This window comes from Triturus cristatus, chromosome 5_1 (assembly GCF_964204655.1).
Source record: "Triturus cristatus chromosome 5_1, aTriCri1.1, whole genome shotgun sequence".
Classification (NCBI taxonomy): domain Eukaryota; kingdom Metazoa; phylum Chordata; class Amphibia; order Caudata; family Salamandridae; genus Triturus; species Triturus cristatus.
In genome coordinates this window covers 493,928,722-493,947,082 of record NC_140587.1, presented here as the reverse complement: position 1 = coordinate 493,947,082, position 18,361 = coordinate 493,928,722, and the positions used below count along the sequence as shown (strand labels likewise).

Below are 18,361 nucleotides of genomic sequence, written 5' to 3'. Positions count from 1 at the left end.
CTATAGAGAGATGAGGTGCATAGTTGGTGAGTGGCAGTGAGGGAATTCATGGAGAAGGAAATGGGGGAGGGGCGCCAAAAAAGACTGTTGCACCGTGTGCGACTAGTGCAAGGGCCAGCCCTGTGAGTGTTAGCCCCCGCCCCCAAGTTCAGGTCTAGTTGCGCCCCCGCATCTCGGCACCTGCTGAGCACAGCTGGCAGGACCCGGCCCACTTAAAGCCTTGGGTTTGGGGTTACTTTCTGTGTCTGACCCGGGCCACTTAAAACCTTGGGTTTGGGGTTAGTTCCTGTGTCTGTCTGCTCTCTGGCGCAGCGAGTCACAGGCATGAAGTAAATCTGTTGACACCACGGGATGGCAGATCAAAGCACGTCATGCTTGTAGTCAGGGCTTTAAGTGGGATGAAAAAAACATGGGGGGGGTCTCTCATAGGGGCTTGGCTAATGTAATTAAGGGAGTGGTTTGAAATACTTAAGCTATACTTAATATACTTAAGCTAAAAATCTGTAATTAGCATAGTGTGCTGCCCCACTGGTATTTTGCTGTGTCTGTCTATTTATCCATAAGTATAAATATAATTACACAACGAGTTACATTACACTTACAACAAGCCAGGGCTATTGGCTTTGCCAATGGTTGTAAATTGCATAAGATAAATAAGAAATAGCGATAACTTTGTTGTATATAATATTGGAAATGCTTCTGTACTTGTGGGCAAGGTTGTGGCAAAGGCTAGAGCTGCCGTCTTTCGAGCTGAGAAAGTAGCTTCTAGCCTCACGTCGCTCAACATCCGAAAAATCAAAGCTTGTAGTCTTGCTCATTTAATTTGTTAATAGAGCTCTGCACACAATCCGCACCGCTCTATTATCAAATTAAATGGAGCAAGTCTACAAGCACAACGTGTGCCTTCAGCTAATTCTGAAAGCACAAGTCCGGATTGTAGACTTCCATAGCTGCCAAGGGATTGCTATGTGTGACAATGTCATATTTTCAGTGTAAATATGAGGGACATTTCAACCACTATGAGTGACACTTTCTGGCAAACAAAATCAAGCAATGATGACGAGGGAAACATAAATATAAGCAATGACACCCAAACTCCAAGAAGAGTCGCATTATATGCCACAGGCTGTATTATTGCAAGAGAAAAAAAGCTCATCAAGAAAATCATTAGCTGACAGAGCGGTCCGCCCTGGTCCAGTACCTGCCAAGCCCCGCTAGCAGCAGTCATCATCACATCAGCCACAGCCTGTCCCTACAGGCTCTACTGACTTAGTGACACTCGGCATGCTGAGAAGTTAAGTTGACAGGCAAAACAGTGGCCCTCACATTCCTCCGACCCAAAAACAGTTAGTGTAGGTGACTAGTAACGTAGCTTAAAACTGTCAGGGAGCAGTTCCCCGCTGTAACAGGGCAGGCAGACGGCAGCTCAGAAGGTGATCAAGACTATCACCGCGCGTGCCACTAAAGCACATTTTTATTAGCATGAAAGGTAACACCGCCTCGTCATGTTGGGCAGCGGTAATAACACAGCAGAGCGCTTTACAGTAAAAGTGTCATACAACTTTGCACACATGTCACCAGTGTGGCCATCTGAATGTACTGAGGCGCCGGTGACCAGATGTGTGTGCAAAACAGCATACACAAACATGAAGGTCACGGGGGCCGTCTCAACTGGGGATTATACATGCACACATTCATATACAATATTTTCATATAGATATGCAAAGTAATCACCGTCGATGGCGTCTGCTCTAACGCCCTCGTTCACTCTGCAGCTAATCCTCCTGCATCTATAAATAAGGCTTGTTAACAATTTTAGGTCTCGGAGATTACTTTACTGAGGCGAGCCCGATTCGAACCCACGGCAATTGGCAGGCTGTGGACACGGCGACTCATGGACTCCTCGGCAACGCCCAGCGGTAGTCTGGTTCAGCTGTAAGTACCTCTGGGCTGCTAAGGAACTGCTCGGGTCGGGTCGGGTCCGGTCGTGGGACCACTTTACTGTGGTGCAAGCACAGCACTGCAAGTTCACACCAGCCTCACTCACTTCTTTGCATTTCTTTTGTTGAAAGGACGCAGCTGCGGGACAGATAGTGTGCCTTTGTTAAAATAATCAGGGTTAATTGAAGCGCATGATGGGTGCTACGATTAACATGAATACTTTCGCAAAGGCTTACATTCTGTCCTGCAGCCGCGCCCTTTCAACAAAAGAAATGCAGCAAGTGCAGGAGGCACTTGCTGCTGGACTAACCTGCTGTAGTGCGCGCTTCAAATGCCACACTGCGTGCTCGAAGAGAGACCAGTGGGCGCGCGCCCACGCGCGCAGCTTACTGGGAACAATGCTCTAGTCTCTTTATGAGACTGGAGTTCGAAATACTTTGTTTACAAGTCAGCAATTATCAGTAATAGCACAAATACACGTTTGGGCCCAAGGGGCATACCAAACCATATACCAAAAAAGTGGTATAAGAACCACGACTGGAATAGACACAAGGCCTATAGCCTGTAGAATCGCTGGGACCCCAAGGAACCACCCAAGGTAGTGACACAGGGGACCCACGGGGACTGTATGCAGTGTGTAAACACAACCGCGGGTTCCCGTTATCTTCTATGGGCAATGTCGCGGTTGGAAATTTAAAGATTAGGGACACTTCTAATCGAGTCAGGACCAAACCCTTTTGGACTTAAGAAGTTCTAGGGCTAGCACCCACGAGAGCACCGGAGTACCCAGGGAAGTCGGGTGCATAGGTGTCTTTTGGTGTCGGTTCGCGTCGTCGATTTCAGTGGAAGCCTGCAAAGAACTGCTGCTGCCGTGAAGAAGAGAAGTGTCCAAAGAGATCCAAGCCTGGATCTAGGATGGAAGGAACCTGAAAGCAAAGGAGACAGAGTCTGGGTCACTAGCCAATGGCAGGATGGACCAATGCCCACAGATGTCGCGTGCTTCAGGTGAGTTGATGGGAAGTCCACGAGCCGAATTCGAGCTGTCCCACGAAGTCTGTCGAGTGCTGCGGTGTCGGCGACCAGAATTGACCCAACAAGCCTTGGCAACTGCAAGTCACTGGAATTCAGAGAAAAGAGTGCGGTGCAGACCAGCAAGGTCTGAGGGACTCACCCAGCGAGGGTAAGTCAGGGCACGTCTGGAGCAACCAGGAAAGCCCAAGTAGAAAAGAAGTTGCCTTCGTGGGGACGCGCTAGCCAACGGGCTAGTGATCGCGAAGGAGCCTAGAGCGGTCGCACTTGGAGCTGGTCCGCGGGTCACTCGTGGAGTGGAGGATAACCATCTTCGGTGCAGGAGGTGCTCAAGGCTGGGGCTACTCGGAGCCCAAAGCACAACTTCGAGGAGGACCAGAAAGATAGTGTTGCTGCAAAAGTTCACGGTGTCCAGGGGTCACGGTTCCACGTCACCCACGATAGCCACGGGTCTCAGCTTTGCTGTGGACTCAGGGTAGCCTCGGGGAAGTCTGGAAATCCACCTCTGGTGATGCAAAGACTTTGGCGTCCGGCGGGAGCTTCAGCGATGCAGACCGGTCAGTTGCTCCTTTGGTGCCTGCCAAGCAGGCGAGTCACTCCTTGACCCCAAGGGAGATTTCTTAAGTCTTCTAGTCAGGATAGAACGTCGAAGGTCCAGGATATATGTTGCAGAGTTTTGTCCAGGGTAATCTAAAGTCCTAGGGACTGGATTCCTATACTTATAGTAAGTTTAGGGGATGGACTAACTCTAAGGCCCCACCTATGGGTGGGCCTGGAAAGAGGGGTGGTTTCACCCATTTCCTTTGTCCAGTTTCGCGCCAGAGCAGGGGCAGGTAGCCTCTGCAACCGGTTTGAACTGGGCTATGCACGGGGACAGCAAACGTGCCCCCAGTGCAGGACTTCAAAGCACCAGAGAGTGCTCCCGCCCAGCCCCAATACACATCTGCCTGTCTGGGGAGGTGGTGACACCTCCTTTCGACAGGAAACCTATTGTCCGTCCTAGCCTCCTCTGCCGGAGTTTCGGTCAGCAGCAGGAGGCCAGACCCGTGTCTGTGCCAGAGGCATCCATTTTGTGATGCCAGGGCTCAGGAAAGTCCTACCGGGTTTAGCCAGTGTGAACATGTCTCTCCCTCTAGAAGGGTGGAATGCTACCCCCGCCGCCAGAACTGGCGGGGGAGGAGGGGGTAGCATTCCAAAGCGTTTGACACCAAACACAACATGTTTTGATGCAGCCATTCCAAAGTTAGCGTTTACCGCGAGGTTATAATGCACTTGAGTATATGGTATGGCTGTATCACAGAACAGCCATAAGGAAGGATTTCCGAAAGCTGCAGAGGGGCTCAGCTCATGCTTAGGCACCCTCTCACATAAAACCAAGCACTGCCATCAGGATTGTCAAGGCCTGCCATAGGAGTGGTTTATAGGTTTATATGTGTCTGTATATGTGTGTGGATATAGGTAGCCTATACCACTGTTATGGTTGCAAGCACACCCTTACCCAGGCTGCAGTAGTAGACCTGTGGTGCCATTTTGGAGTGCTTCCCAGGGGTGGCATAATACATGCTGCAGCCCCTGGTAGGCCTCTGAGGTACCTATGCCCTAGGTACATAGTATACCATATACTAGGGGCTTATAAGGCACTCCAGAATCCAATTACCTAATGTACATGCAAACCATTTTAGAGAGGAAGCAGCTAGGCTGTGGGCATGATTAGCAGGGCCAAAGCCAGACTAAGGTCGAAAAACAGTGAATACCAGCAAAAAGTGGGGGTACCCATGTGAAGCAGATTCTACTCTCCTACACAGATAAAGAATGAGATACCTTTTGAGATAGCTATGTCTAAAATGAAATTTAGAAAAAGAGCACAAGCAGGCCCCCTGGAGAAAGTACACTAGATTCCTCTTTTCTATAAACGCTTTCACTTTGAAATCCTCTGAAAGCAAAATAAAGACCAGGCTCCCACGAAAACACAGCTTGACATTTGAACTCTGTATTTCGAAGGCCAGCAAATGTGACGAGATTAGAAAACGATTTAAAGGCCTGTTTACTGTAGAAAACGAGTTGGTGGAAGAATACTGTAAACATGGCTTTAGCATGGGTATTGTGTTGTAATTGCATTTGTATAGCGCTTACTACCCCTGACGAGGCGTCAAAGCGCTATTTTCAGCGAGTAGCACGCTACTCCGGGACCCATAGAGGATTAATGTTGAATTAGTATAGTGAAACATGCAAGTAAATCTTAAGTGGTGGATAGGTTAGTCAGTTATTTGGCTTCGGAAGGATAGCAGAAGGATAGAAGAGGAAAAAAGGTTTGTATTTATATAGCGCTTGTTACCCTTGATGGCGTGTTGAAGCATGCTACTCTGGAAACCCATAAAGGATTAGTGGTGAATTGGTATGTTGAAATATGAAAGTAATTTGAGTGGAGGATATTAGTCAGTTATTTTGAGTGAGAAGGATAGCGGAGGGATAGAAGGGGAAGAAAGGTTTGCATTCATATAGCACCTGTTACCTCTGATGGGTGTTGAAGCGCTTTTCTGGCAAGTAGCACGCTACTCCGGAACCCATAAAGGATTAGTGTTGAAAATTAGTATAGTGAAATATGAAGTAATTTGAGTGGTGGATATGTTATTCAGTTATTTGGATAGAGAAGGGTAGGTGGCGGGATAGAAGAGGGAAAGAGGTTTGTATTTATACAGGGCTTGCTACACCCGATGGGGTTTTGAAGCGCTTTTCCGGCGAGTAGCACGCTACTCCGGAACCCATAAGGATAAGTGTTGAATTAGTTTGGTGAAACATGAAATTAATTTGAGTGGTGGATATGTTAGTCAGTTATTTTGATTGAGAATGGTTGGGTAGGTGTAGAAAAGAGAAAAAAAGTGTGCATTTATATAGTGCTTGTAACCCTGATGGTGTGTTGAAACGCTTTGAAACCCATAAAGGATTAGTGGTGAGTTAGTATAGTGGAATATGGAATTTGAGAAGTATGTTTGGATACATTCACGTTAAGTGCTGCAAAAGTGCCTACGACCTTCATCTAGTGATGGACTCATCTGAAGGCAATGATGAGGACCAAACTGCATGCTAATACTGTGTGATCTGGGGTGGCGTGGAAGTATGAAGATGAAGTCTTATATTCCGTCCCCATTGGACATGTACTGCGCATCTAATGTTTTAAAAGGGATAGATCCGATGAATACAGTAGCGGAAACGGCTGCCATCTGAAATATCGAACATTGCCATCTACTATAATACTTAATTTTAAAACCTTTACCACACATACGCTTTTATTACAAAATTCCTTGCAAAGGCATGCATGGTAAAGGCATGCGTGGTGAAAGCATACATGAGGTAATGACTTTGTGATAATGGTTATATATGGTTTTGACCACGTCGTAATGGCTGTTTCCCTTAGCACCTCAGTTGCAGAATCCTAAAAGCAGTGGTGTCTTATTCAGGTTCTTGCTTGCCAATACCTGTTCCCTTTTGTGTATTTTTTATTTTTATTTAGGTCAAGCCTACCAGACAACGTAAGTTACCTGGTTGCATAAGACCTATGGCCATTTTACCAGGAAGTTACAGAGGGCTTAAATCCCACGCATTGCTGCCACTGGCTAACTTCGTCACCTGCAACTTGCTTGCTTCCTATTTTATGGCTTGCCTTGTCCATCTTGTGTTTATACATTCCTAGAGCACAGTCTCTTTACTTGTGTATTTCAACTGTTCATGTTTAGGGAACTACTTTTTTTTTGTTTCAGCACTCCATGAGAGTGCATGAGTTTTTCAGCTGTCTCTGTCGTGCCCTTACACCTCCCCCCCCCCCCCCCCCCCCCGCCCCCATGCTCTGTGTTGATCTCACTTGTGGGCTCTTTTCTGGTTTTGTTCTTGTTGTACATCATGAACATAAAGAATTGGGTGAGCCATTAGGTCTTGAAGGTGAGACTCATTAGCTTTGCCAATGTTCACTTCCTTTTCGTGCAGTCGCACACTATCAGCCTTTGATATACACTGAGCAAAACTGCACAAAATGTGCACAAATCAAAGACTTGTAGCCCTGAGGTGACTGGACACTGCAGAAATTTGTGCAACCTGCAGGTGGAACTTTTAACCCACAATGAGGTCCATTCAGCATTTGACACATCGAAGTTAAATGAACTGAGTACCATTAAGATTGTTAACAGTTCACCTGTCCCTTAAAGCTCCACTAAAATAAATCTACCAAGGACCACATAAAAACATTCTGGCACCTATGAGACTTCTCTCAAATTTTAAGGCACAGCCTTAATGTCCACTAACTAAGAAACAAGTCTGACTGGTGTAATGAAGAAAAAGAACCAGCGTGTAAGGATTTGCCTCTTTGTAACATCACCCCTTAAGATTTGGACAGATGCTGCTGGTTTTTCGACTGAGTGCGCACTGAGGCCTGCTAACCCGACCTGACACTTGAACGTGTATGTTTGATTGGCCTATACTCAATTGGCATAAGCTAACTTATCCATGGGTACCCCCAAGGCATGTAAGTTAGGGCGTCCCCTCAAAGACTGCAGCACTTGTGCCACCCTAGGAATGAACTTCAACTGCTCAGCCTAAAGCAAATAAAGCCAGAAAACATGGGTTACAAACCACAATGCCCATAGTAAGCCATGAGTGGAATGCATTCCCAGATCGACTTTCTGAAGTACCCAAGATGTCTTTCGCATACCAGACAGCTATGCTGTCACCTAAAAAGGGGAAGTGCAATTGAACAGGAAGACTCGGATGCTAACTTCAGTGAAAGCGAGTTGACAACCAAAAAAATCTGGCAGTCATTGAGGTGGTTATGTATTCTATCAGGCGGCTACATTTCATTGCTATGAGTATAGGAAAAGGCCTCCCTTTACTGGAAGAAAGGGAGGCCGATAATTTGCTAACTATAGAATGCTGTAATTTGTGTGAAGTGCCCTTTTTGCTGGCTCTGAATGTTGTCATGGAGTTGAGCCTTCGCACTCACTATAATCCATATTTTAAAACCTAGGTTGGTTACCGCTATGATGTGTAGTTATCCTGGGCTGGAGTATGATTTGTTTTGTCACATATGACAACAATAGGACAGATTGGAGACTATACACAATTAATCTTAAAAAATGTTGTTCAGTTGAGACATTTTCCTGCTGCATTGGCAAATATGAGGCAGAATGTTGCTGGTGTTAAGAAAAATGACACAACATTTGAGTGTACATTTTATGAAGCATTGCAGTATGAACAGAAAACTATAGGGTAAAAGGCTGCTACAGAGAAAGCACTAGAGATCAGCAATTTGTCCAGAGCAATTTGTGCTGGAGATGCAATAGTTTGAGGGGATGAGGGTGAGAAGGACAAGGGATGAGCACCTCTTGGCTCGGGGAATAGAGAATGATTGTCACCACCAGAACAATGTGTTTTTTTTTTTTTAAAGACATTCTGATGATAGGACTGTGATCACTGAGCGATCTCGGGACACCCCACAGTTTGCTGTGTATTTTTTACGACAATGCAGTAAGATAACTCAAACAAACTTCTTACATCCCTTATCCTTAAAGTTTGGCTTTGTCATTATTTTAACTTAAATAATTCCTACTTATTATTTTGTTATATGTTGATCTACTTTAACAGCACTTTATTGTCCTTGAAGCGGTTTGAAAGGCTACAATTTCTGAATAGCTTTGAGTTATAAAGCACCTTCTAACTTGGAAATGGTGATTGTTTCCCTGTTCTTAAGCATGCAGTGTGCGTTAAGTTCATTATAGACAAAGTTATTAAGGTACTCCTACCGTAAACATTTAAGCAGCTACAGGAATACCTTTGCTTGTTGGGATGGTCCATCATCATGTTTGTATTTGATCTAGTTATCAGTACATTTATTGTTTAACTGTCTTTCTTTTTCATGACTAGGACTTGAGAAACTGACGATGCTGACAAAAGTCAATCTATCTTACAATCGGATAAATGACCTAACTGGTAAGTGTGTATGGCTCAATCATGAAGGAGATGGTTTTAACTTTCTCTGTCTTTTGATTTTAAAGATATTCTACTCTTCGCTGTGTTTTTCCTGCCAAAAATGAAGATGAATTTTTGTTTCCAGGACCACCAGTGCTTGTTGACATAATTGGTAATTTGAAACTAAAGACACCTAACTGATCTTGAGCCCAAAAGATAATGATCTGTGAGGGGAAAATGTTGACTCTCTTTTAATGTCTCGACTGAGATGGTGCATGCATTCTCGCTGGCAAAACATTTTGTTTACTTACAGGGAGTTTAGAGCCCACCAATTTCTGCCCATTATTTGGCTTAATCATTGCTCTCATTTAGTTGTTTCTCTTTGGTCATCACGTGCTCGCTTCACTTCCTCTTTGTGTTGGTCCGTCCCATGGAGCATGGCGCAAGTACTGCTTCCTTGTCCAGTGTCCCATTCCTCCTGCCCTCTCCCGCATTGTTGCTGTTACTTGCTCTGTTCTTCCCACCCTCTGCTTTGTTCCTGATTGCCTCATCCCTGCCACCACCCTCCCTTCTGCGTTGTTGCTGCTTGCCCCTTCCCTCCCACCCAAATCCCCTCCCACCTTAATCTCGCATTGCTGTTGCATGCCTTCTCCCACCCCTTCCTGTGTTGCAGTTTCTGCTTCCTCCCTCTTGCGTTGTAGCTGCTTGCCCCCTCCCTCTCCTGCATTGTGCCTGCTTGCCCCATCCTCTCACACCCACTTCTGCATAGTTGCTGCTTGCCCCCTTCCTCTCACCCCCACTCCTGCATTGTTGCTGCTTGCCCCCTCCCTCCCACCCCCACTCTAGCGTTGTTGCTGCTTGCACCCTCCCACACTCCTGCATTGTTGCTGCTTGCTCCCTCCCACCTACACCTGCGTTGTTGCTGCTTGCACCCTCCCACCTACACTCCTGCATTGTTGCTGCTTGCTCCCTCTCTCCCACCCGCACTCCTGCATAGTTGATGCATGCCCCCTCCCTCTCACCCCCACTCCTGCATAGTTGCTGCTTGCCCCTCCCTCCCACACTCCTGCGTTGTTGCTGCTTGCCCCCTCCAACCCACACTCCTGCGTTGTTGCTGCTTGCCCCTCCAACCCACACTCCTGCGTTGTTGCTGCTTGCCCCCTCCCTCCCATCCACACTCCTGCGTTGTTGTTGCTTGCAAACACTCCTGCGTTGTTGTTGCTTGCACCATCCCTCCCACCCACACTCCTGCGTTGTTGCTGCTTGCCCCCTCCCTCCCTCCCACCCACACTCCTGCGTTGTTGCTGCTTGCTCTCTCCCTACCAACCCCACTACTGCATTGTTGCTGCTTCCCTCTCCCTTCCACCCCCAATCCTGCCTTGTTGCTGCTTGCCCCCTCCCTCCCACACTCCTGCGTTGTTGCTGCTTGCAAAACACTCCTGCGTTGTTGCTGCTTGCTCCCTCCCTCACTCCTGCGTTGTTGCTGCTTGCTCCCTCCCTCACTCCTGCGTTGTTGCTGCTTGCTCCCTCCCTCCCACCAACACTCCTGGGTTGTTTCTGCTTGCAACCCTCCCTCCCACCCACACTCTTGCGTTGTTGCTGCTTGCAACCCTCCCTCCCTCCCACCCACACTCCTGCGTTGTTGCTGCTTGCAACCCTCCCTCCCACCCACACTCCTGTGTTGTTGCTCTTTGCCACCTCCCTACCACCCCCTACTCCTGTGTTGTTGCTCTTTGCCCCCTCCCTACCACCCCCCCCCCCCCCCCACTCCTGCATTGTTGCTGGAAAACCGACACTGAAGCCATTCTTTGTTGGGAGTGTCAGTCAATAGCCATCAATCAATCATGGGTTTGTTAAAGCGCGACTACTCACCCGTAAGGGTCTCAAGGCACTGGGATGGGGGTGGGGGGTATGGGAGGCGCAGCATCCTGTCCATCAAGAAGGACGTCTATCGAAGAGCCATGTTTTGAGGTCCCTCGTGAAGTTAGGGAGTGATGTTATCTGTCTGAGGTGGACCGGGAGGGCGTTCCAGCCTCTGGCCACGAGGAAGGAGAAGGAGCTGCCTCCGGATCTGGGAACCTCCTGGTGCGAGGGACCACCGTGTGGGAGAGCTGGGCTGATCGTTGGGTGCTTTGGGGTGCATGTAATGTGAGGCGGCTGTTCAGGTACGCTGGTCCGGTGTTGTAGAGGGCATTGTGTGCGTGTGTGAGGATCTTGAAGGTGATTCTTGCCTCAATGGGGAGCCAGTGGAGTGTGTGCAGGTGCTCTGTGATGTGGCAGTGTCGTGGCAGGTTGAGGATTAGTCTGGTGGCTGTGTTCTGGATGGTTTGAGACTTGCAGGTGAGGTTTTTGTTGATTCTGGCATAGAGTGCATTGCCGTAGTCAAGTCTGCTGGGGATGAGGGCGTGAGTGACGGTCTGTCTATGTTCGAGGAGGATCCATTTGAAGGTCTTGCGGAGGAGGCAGAGGGTGTGGAAGGATGGATGTGACGGAGTTGATCTGGCGGTCCATTTTGAGTTCGCAATGCAGGATGATTCCGAGGTTGCATGCGTGGTCCATGGTGGTGGGCAGGCTTCCGAGGGTGGGGGGGCCACCAGGTGTCGTTCCAGTCGTCAGGGTGTGAGCCCATGATGAGTACTTCTTTTTTTGTCCGTGTTTAGTTGTAGACAGCTGCTCTTCATCCATTTGGTGACTGCTTCCATGCCTTCTTGAAAGTTGTGTTTGGCTGCGTTGGGAGAGGACGAGTTGGGTGTCGTCTGCATATGAAACAATGTTGAGTCTATGGGTTCTGACAATGGGGGCGAGCGGAGCCATGTAGATGTTGAACAACGTGGGGCTGAGGGATGATCCTTGGGGGACTCCGCAGGTGGTCAGTGTATGGTCTGAGAAGAAGGGAGGGAGTCTGACCTGCTGTGTTCTGCTGGAAAAGAATGAGCGGATCCAGTCTAGGGCCTTGTCCCGGATCCCTGCGTCGTGAAGTCCGCGTGTTAGGGTGTGGTCAGAGACTGTGTCAAAGGCTGCTGAAAGGTCGAGGAGGATGAGGGCTACTGTCTCTCCTCTGTCCTGGAGGAAGCGGATGTCGTCTGTTGCGGCGAGGAGAGCTGGTTCCATGCTGTGGTTCTTTCTGAAGCCAGTGTTGCAGGGATTCTGCTTTTGCACAGAACTATGCGCAGGAGACCAGGACCTCAGAGAATTGTGGTGTACCAGAAAACTCCCCTCAGAACCCCTAATCCGACTAGCTTAGTATCCCATTCGTTAGCCTAGATCTAGCTAGGCGGTCCCCAATGTATAGACAAACCAGAACAAGCGACTTAGATATTTCTCAGGAGTGGTGGGAATCCGAAATACCTGTTCGTATCTATTTATTAGTCCACAACATAATAATACAGACACGGTAAAATTTAAAGAGTTTATTTTATAAACCTCGCGTCCTAAGATGCAGTACTTTGGCTAACACTAGCAGACTAACAGTACAGATCAGAACCATAAGCATTATTACAATACCATACAAAATGAAAGGAGCAATCATACTAATAGTGACAGTGGTATACAGCCACACTCCTTTCTCTAGAATCTAACATATTATTATTATTAGACTATTAGAAGGTCTATGAGTAAAATACACAAAGCTAACGGTATCCCACTAAGACAGCACCGGATTTAAGAGTAACTCAATATATCTATTGGTGAAAGATTTCGTTCACCATAAGTGTGCAATTTTGGTTAGCACTCAGCTTGTATAATTTAAATAAGTCCAAATCATTAAGGTTGTTCTTTTTCAAAAAACTTCTTCTTTATTATGCAGTTTATCATGCAATCTTTAAAACTTCCAAAAACAGCCAAAGCAGCCGACGCGTTTCGCCCACCTTTGGACTTCTTCAGGGCAAAAACAGTGGGTTGAATGTCATCATCTTTAGGTTCTCTTTTACTTTCTTCAGAAACCTTACTACTTCAATTTGTAGTATATCACAGATTAGTATTAAAGTCCTTTTTTAAAAAAGTTTTTTTGATGCGATGTAGAAAGGTTCAATATCCGGTGACATCAGTATTGTGAATTAGTGTGATGATGGGTCTATACGATAACTCCTCCAAAGGAAGGCACCGACCCCGTCTGGTAGGCTGCTACCAGACGGGTCGGTGCCTTCCTTTACTCGTAACTGGATACTGAATCGGGTATCTCAGAACAGGATATACTCGCCCTCATTATTGGAGGAGTTATCGTATAGACCCATCATCACACTAATTCACAATACTGATGTCACCGGACTTGAATACTAATCTGGGATATCCTACAAATTGAAGTAGTAAGGTTTCTGAAGAAAGTAAAAGAGAACCTAAAGATGATGACATTCAACCCACTGTTTTTGCCCTGAAGAAGTCCAAAGGTGGGCGAAACGCGTCGGCTGCTTTGGCTGTTTTTGGAAGTTTTAAAGATTGCATGATAAACTGCATAATAAAGAAGAAGTTTTTTGAAAAAGAACAACCTTAATGATTTGGACTTATTTAAATTATACAAGCTGAGTGGTGCATTTGGTGCTGTTTTCTTACTATTAGAAGGTCTCTTAGGGTAACAGGGGGGGGGGACCCCATACCGTATAGATCAGCTTAGTAGAATCACATCAAAGGATCAGCTCTCTCATGCATCAGCTCTTCTGTTCGAATGCCTGTAAAACCAAACTGTTCTGCAATATTAAAGACGCTTGTCCTTCAGATATTGGCAGCTGTATGTATGATATGTCTAAAAAGTGGTACGATCAATCTAATCACAACACTCTGTACCTTCTAGTGACCCAGACTCGTTCTTTGCATGATGTACAGACCAAGGACACATTTCACTGTTAAGAATGTGAAACAACAGTTTGTTATCCTGTAAGGCAAAGTCGAGTCAGCATTTCTAAAATGAATAGCACATAACAACAGTGTCGTGTGCAGCGCAGCAGAAACGACAAGCTGGCTTGCTAACAATTATTTTGGTTATGCTAACTTAGTGTTGTAAATAGGGCGTGGCTTAATCCATTTTACACCCCCCCATGATCGGAGCACTGACCAATAGGGATACACTTATCAAGAACGCAGAGTTCAAGTGATATAGAACGGAACCGCGGCCTGAACTATAAGTCCATATAAGGTAAGCGTAAAGTCCGAGAATAAAAAAAAATCGTCAAAAAGAAAAAAAAAGAGAAACGATGTCTTTAAAAAATTTTGTAAAAATTTCGATGAATAATTAACAGGCCTGGATGCATCCTGGAGTGACAATGTCAATCAGTCAATCCATAAAGGTATAAGCACCGTAAGTTGCAACAGCTTCCAAGAGGAAATAATTGGAGCGGTCCGCAAAAGTATCTGCCATCCAATTTAACAAGGGAAAGGAACACACGTGTTCATCAATTATCGGAGCATCAAGCACCATGATAGGACAACTGTCAGCATCCTCGATATAACTCCTTTCAAGGAATTCAATAGCCGCCTCTCCGATATCCCAGTTACCAAGGACTCCGTGTGATGCACCCAAAGCCATAAACCCGACACCAGAACAATCAAATTCATGAGCCACTAAGGGACACATTAGTTCATCAAAATCCGGGTCAGGTGACGCCAAGTTTGACAGGCACAAGTCCAGAGCCCATTGGAAGGGACAATCTAGGCAATGAAAGACAGGTTGCACACACGTAAAAAAGGGAAACCGGAAAGACCATCCATACTTGACGCTTAATACCGCCAGCGGTAAGGCGCCGTAGTAATCAAGCATACGGCTACGAAGATGGAGCAAGCGGAGCATGCTGTCTTGCAACTCCTGGTGTGCAGCCATATCGAAGTGCGCAAATCAACAAGAGGATCCCAGCCACCAAAGCGAGGAGCAAGGGGAACCCTCCGAAGACACTTGAAAAAATAGAATGTAAAAATGCGGGGATCACACCAAAAACAGTCTGGAAAGATGTCACGAGGCCCGAGCCCACAATTTTAAAAAAATGAACAAGGCCAGTCGTAGACGAAGCATTAAAGATAGTTTGAATCAAGGTTCCAAAATGGAGAGGGAGGTCAGTATTTAAAAGAGCTTGTACCTCAGTGCGTGTGTTCGCCACATTAAGAAGAAATGTTTCACCGGACGAAGTCAACGCAACCTCTTTTTTAGACAAAAGAGCCCTTATTCTGCTCATCCTATTGAACTCTGCGTTCAAGGTTGGAATCGCTGGCCAGATGGATATATCGAGTCGGCCTTGCGGGGGTGGGAAAAGGACGTTATTACTGCAAACTACTTTTTGCGAAACAGTGACTATGTAAGGAATACCCACTAGCATCCCACAGCAAGCTTCACTGTTTAAAAGCAAATAACTACCGTTGGCAAGCAGCTTAATAGAAGAAGTTATAACTGGCATTGGAATCCCCTTTAGGACACAAGCTAAATTAGGAGCGTGTATATTGCAAGCGCCATGTAATTGTATATGTCTACAAACCACAGAGTGTTCAGGAGCGGAAGAGCATTCTTCACCTTTTAAGTAAACCTCCTTGCCATCCCTTACGCATCTGTAAGTGAACGGAAGTGACCAAACTTCGTGTAGGAACGCATCACCAACTTGTTCATATGTGCCAATGGCATAATGCTTCATGCACGAACTAAATTTGAACAAACTAAAAGGTAAAGTGACTAATCTGTGTATAAGCCACACGGCTGAATTCAACTCCGCAACAGAAAAAGGTAAAGGCTCTAATTTTTCAATGTGCAGCAATGCGTAAGTTGCGTCTTTCATGGACATGAACTGCTGTTTTGCTGTCAAATTAAAAGGAAGGAACAGCGATGAAATATTCATGTAATCCCAAGGGACTTTCCCTGCCTTTAACGTTTGTAATGTCCATGCAAACTGCATAATTGAACGCAACTGATTTTGCCCATGATACAACACAGCTACATCATCTTGCACAATGTCTACGACAGAAGAAACAATATTATCTAATGTATAAATTCTAGAAGACAAAGTCTTAATACTATTATCTATCACAGCCAATACTTTTTCCATATTGGCCTGTTCAATAGCACGTAATCTAGAAGCAGCTTCAATTTGCGACAATTTCCAAATTTCATTGTAAATAGCATAAGCCCATCGTTTAGACCTGCCATTTGCAGGACCCTTAATAAAATCATTCAAATCTATTTTGTCATTTAATCGTGATAAATGAAGCTTAACTGAATTTAACGTGGAATGTTGCAGCCATGACTGACATAACTTACCTACAGAGTAGGTAGTCACCGTGTGTGAAGATGTGAAACGAGGGTCAACCCTAAGTTGTGTATACCCTGGAGCCAAATCCAGAAACCGACGTTGACAGGAATCTGAGCTTGTTTGCCATACCAACCAACCCTCAGGATTCAATGTTGAAATATTGAAGGTGCCATTGGAAACAAGGGACTGCAACATAGTAAGGGACAGATCTGAGTGATTTTCCCAACCAGGATAAGAGGATAAGCACCCAGATCAGGGATCGAGGGGGAAATAAATTTTTTAGATATAGCCAATCCAAAACAGGTGGTCTGAAAAATAGACAAATTTAAAAATAATATATGGTTTGGGATAAGACAGGCACGATGCAAAGCCTCCGTTGCCTGTACCTGCCACGGTTTAGTTCCCCAAACCGATTTAAGATCGATAGTAGCTTTCCATACGTCATAACCTCCAATAGACAATTTATCCATAAAGGATTTGGAATATAATCATTTTGTGTGTGTCAATCTAACCTTAGAAGTGGGTTCTACCGCCACCTTAAAATAAAAAGAAGCAGGGTCTGACACACTAAAATCCGAAAAATATGTGAATTTTTTCAATAAAGTAGCAGAGCTGCCAGTCATAGGGACAGGACAATGTTCCCATTGAGTGAAATTAACAAAATTTCGAAAAGTATTTGCTCTGTGTAGGAAATGTGTGCCATAATGTTGAAAACAAAATTGTTCATCGTAGTTTGCAGTATTTAAATACAGTTCTTCAGCATCAAATGCAGCATAATATTTTAAATCAGAAAACAGTGCTTCTATTGCTTGTACATCCCAATCATCTGAGCGGATGTTTTGTTTAACTACATCACCCATAGAAATACGAAAAATTGTTGGCACATTAATAACTTCGGTGGGACCATGAATTTGAAAGTTCACTGCATCCCAAGCAATCCCATCACGTACAGGCCAGGCGGTGATGTTCACAAACGTTTGGTACCTTTTCATGATGTGTGATGAGGAATGGGGGGCCAAAGTTCCATTAATTAATTCAATTGAAGAACGCTCATTCAGGTAGTGTCCATTGATAAGTCTAAAAAACACTACCACAAAGCCAATTGTCCTGAATAAAAAAAATACAAATCAGCACCAGCCAGATGTAAGTCCAAGGTGCAACCAAAAAATGTCTCTTGAACCAGGCAAAAAATATAGAAATTTTGGAAGGGGCAGTGGAAGTCAATGATTCAGTTTCAAAGGAAGAATGGGACTGGGTAAGTGTTGTTGTAAAGAAATAGGGGCAAAGCGACTTCTGCAGGATAAGCATACTCAGGATCTTCAGGCAAACCACCAGCAGTAGGTGGCACAGGCTGATCAGAAACTGTAAGCATCTCAATAAAAACCTCAGGCACGATGATAGAGGGTGGCATCACAACAGAGTTTCTCAGCATTGAAGGGCAGGAAACCGAAGGTGTCATACTATGGAGAATCGGCCACCCTGTGTAGCTTGACATTCTCAATTGAAATGTACCTGTTACCCTTGCGACCAGGAAGTGGGGGTAAAACAACTGTACGTGTACCCAATACTCCAAGCACCGGGACTGGTGCACGATAAGAGGGGCCAAACTCTTTCTTGTTCTCCACCTTCTCACGGACCAGGTCACCAACACGAGGTAGGCAGCCGACTACCGGAATCAGGAGCGCTTCTTCAGATGTAGAGGGCACGTGTTCCTTTGCCAGAGTGTCTCTTGCTTCTTGTAGATTCTGCAATACAGCACAGTGGTCATCTAGGTCAAAAGGCGCGGCAGCCGCCGCCATGTCTAGACCGTCAAGGTCCGGAACAAACATTCTCACTCCAAAGAGCATCATGTACGGGGTTCGCCCACCCAGAGACCTTCTAGGGAGTTTATTAAGTGCACGTTGGACGTCATACAAGTGGGCAAGCCAGTTCCGGCCTGTACCTAACACCTTGGCTGTCAACGATTGCTTTAGGTCACGGTTCATCCCTTCCACAACACTATTGCCCTCAGGCCGGTATGGAGACGAAAATTAAACTTGGACCCCCAAACTTCTCATTGCTTCTTTGTACGCCTTAGAGGCGAACGCCGGGCCCTGATCAGAGTGAAGGGTACCACATGCAAAACTCCCTATAAAGACACGCAATGCTTTGATGACAGTCCTGGCATCAGCACTCCTTTGTGGCCACACCCACAGAAAACGTGTGCACGAATCCAC

General features: G+C 45.9%; 1 protein-coding gene across 2 annotated transcripts in view; it reads left to right on the top strand.

Moving 5' to 3' along the window:
• Positions 1-18,361, top strand: part of LRRCC1 (leucine rich repeat and coiled-coil centrosomal protein 1) — a 423,515-nt gene that overhangs the window by 65,548 nt on the left and 339,606 nt on the right. For both annotated transcript variants that reach the window (XM_085605344.1, XM_085605345.1), the window contains exon 3: positions 8,881-8,946. In XM_085605344.1, coding sequence (XP_085461470.1) covers positions 8,881-8,946 — 66 coding nt within the window. The remainder of the gene's footprint in view (positions 1-8,880; positions 8,947-18,361) is intronic.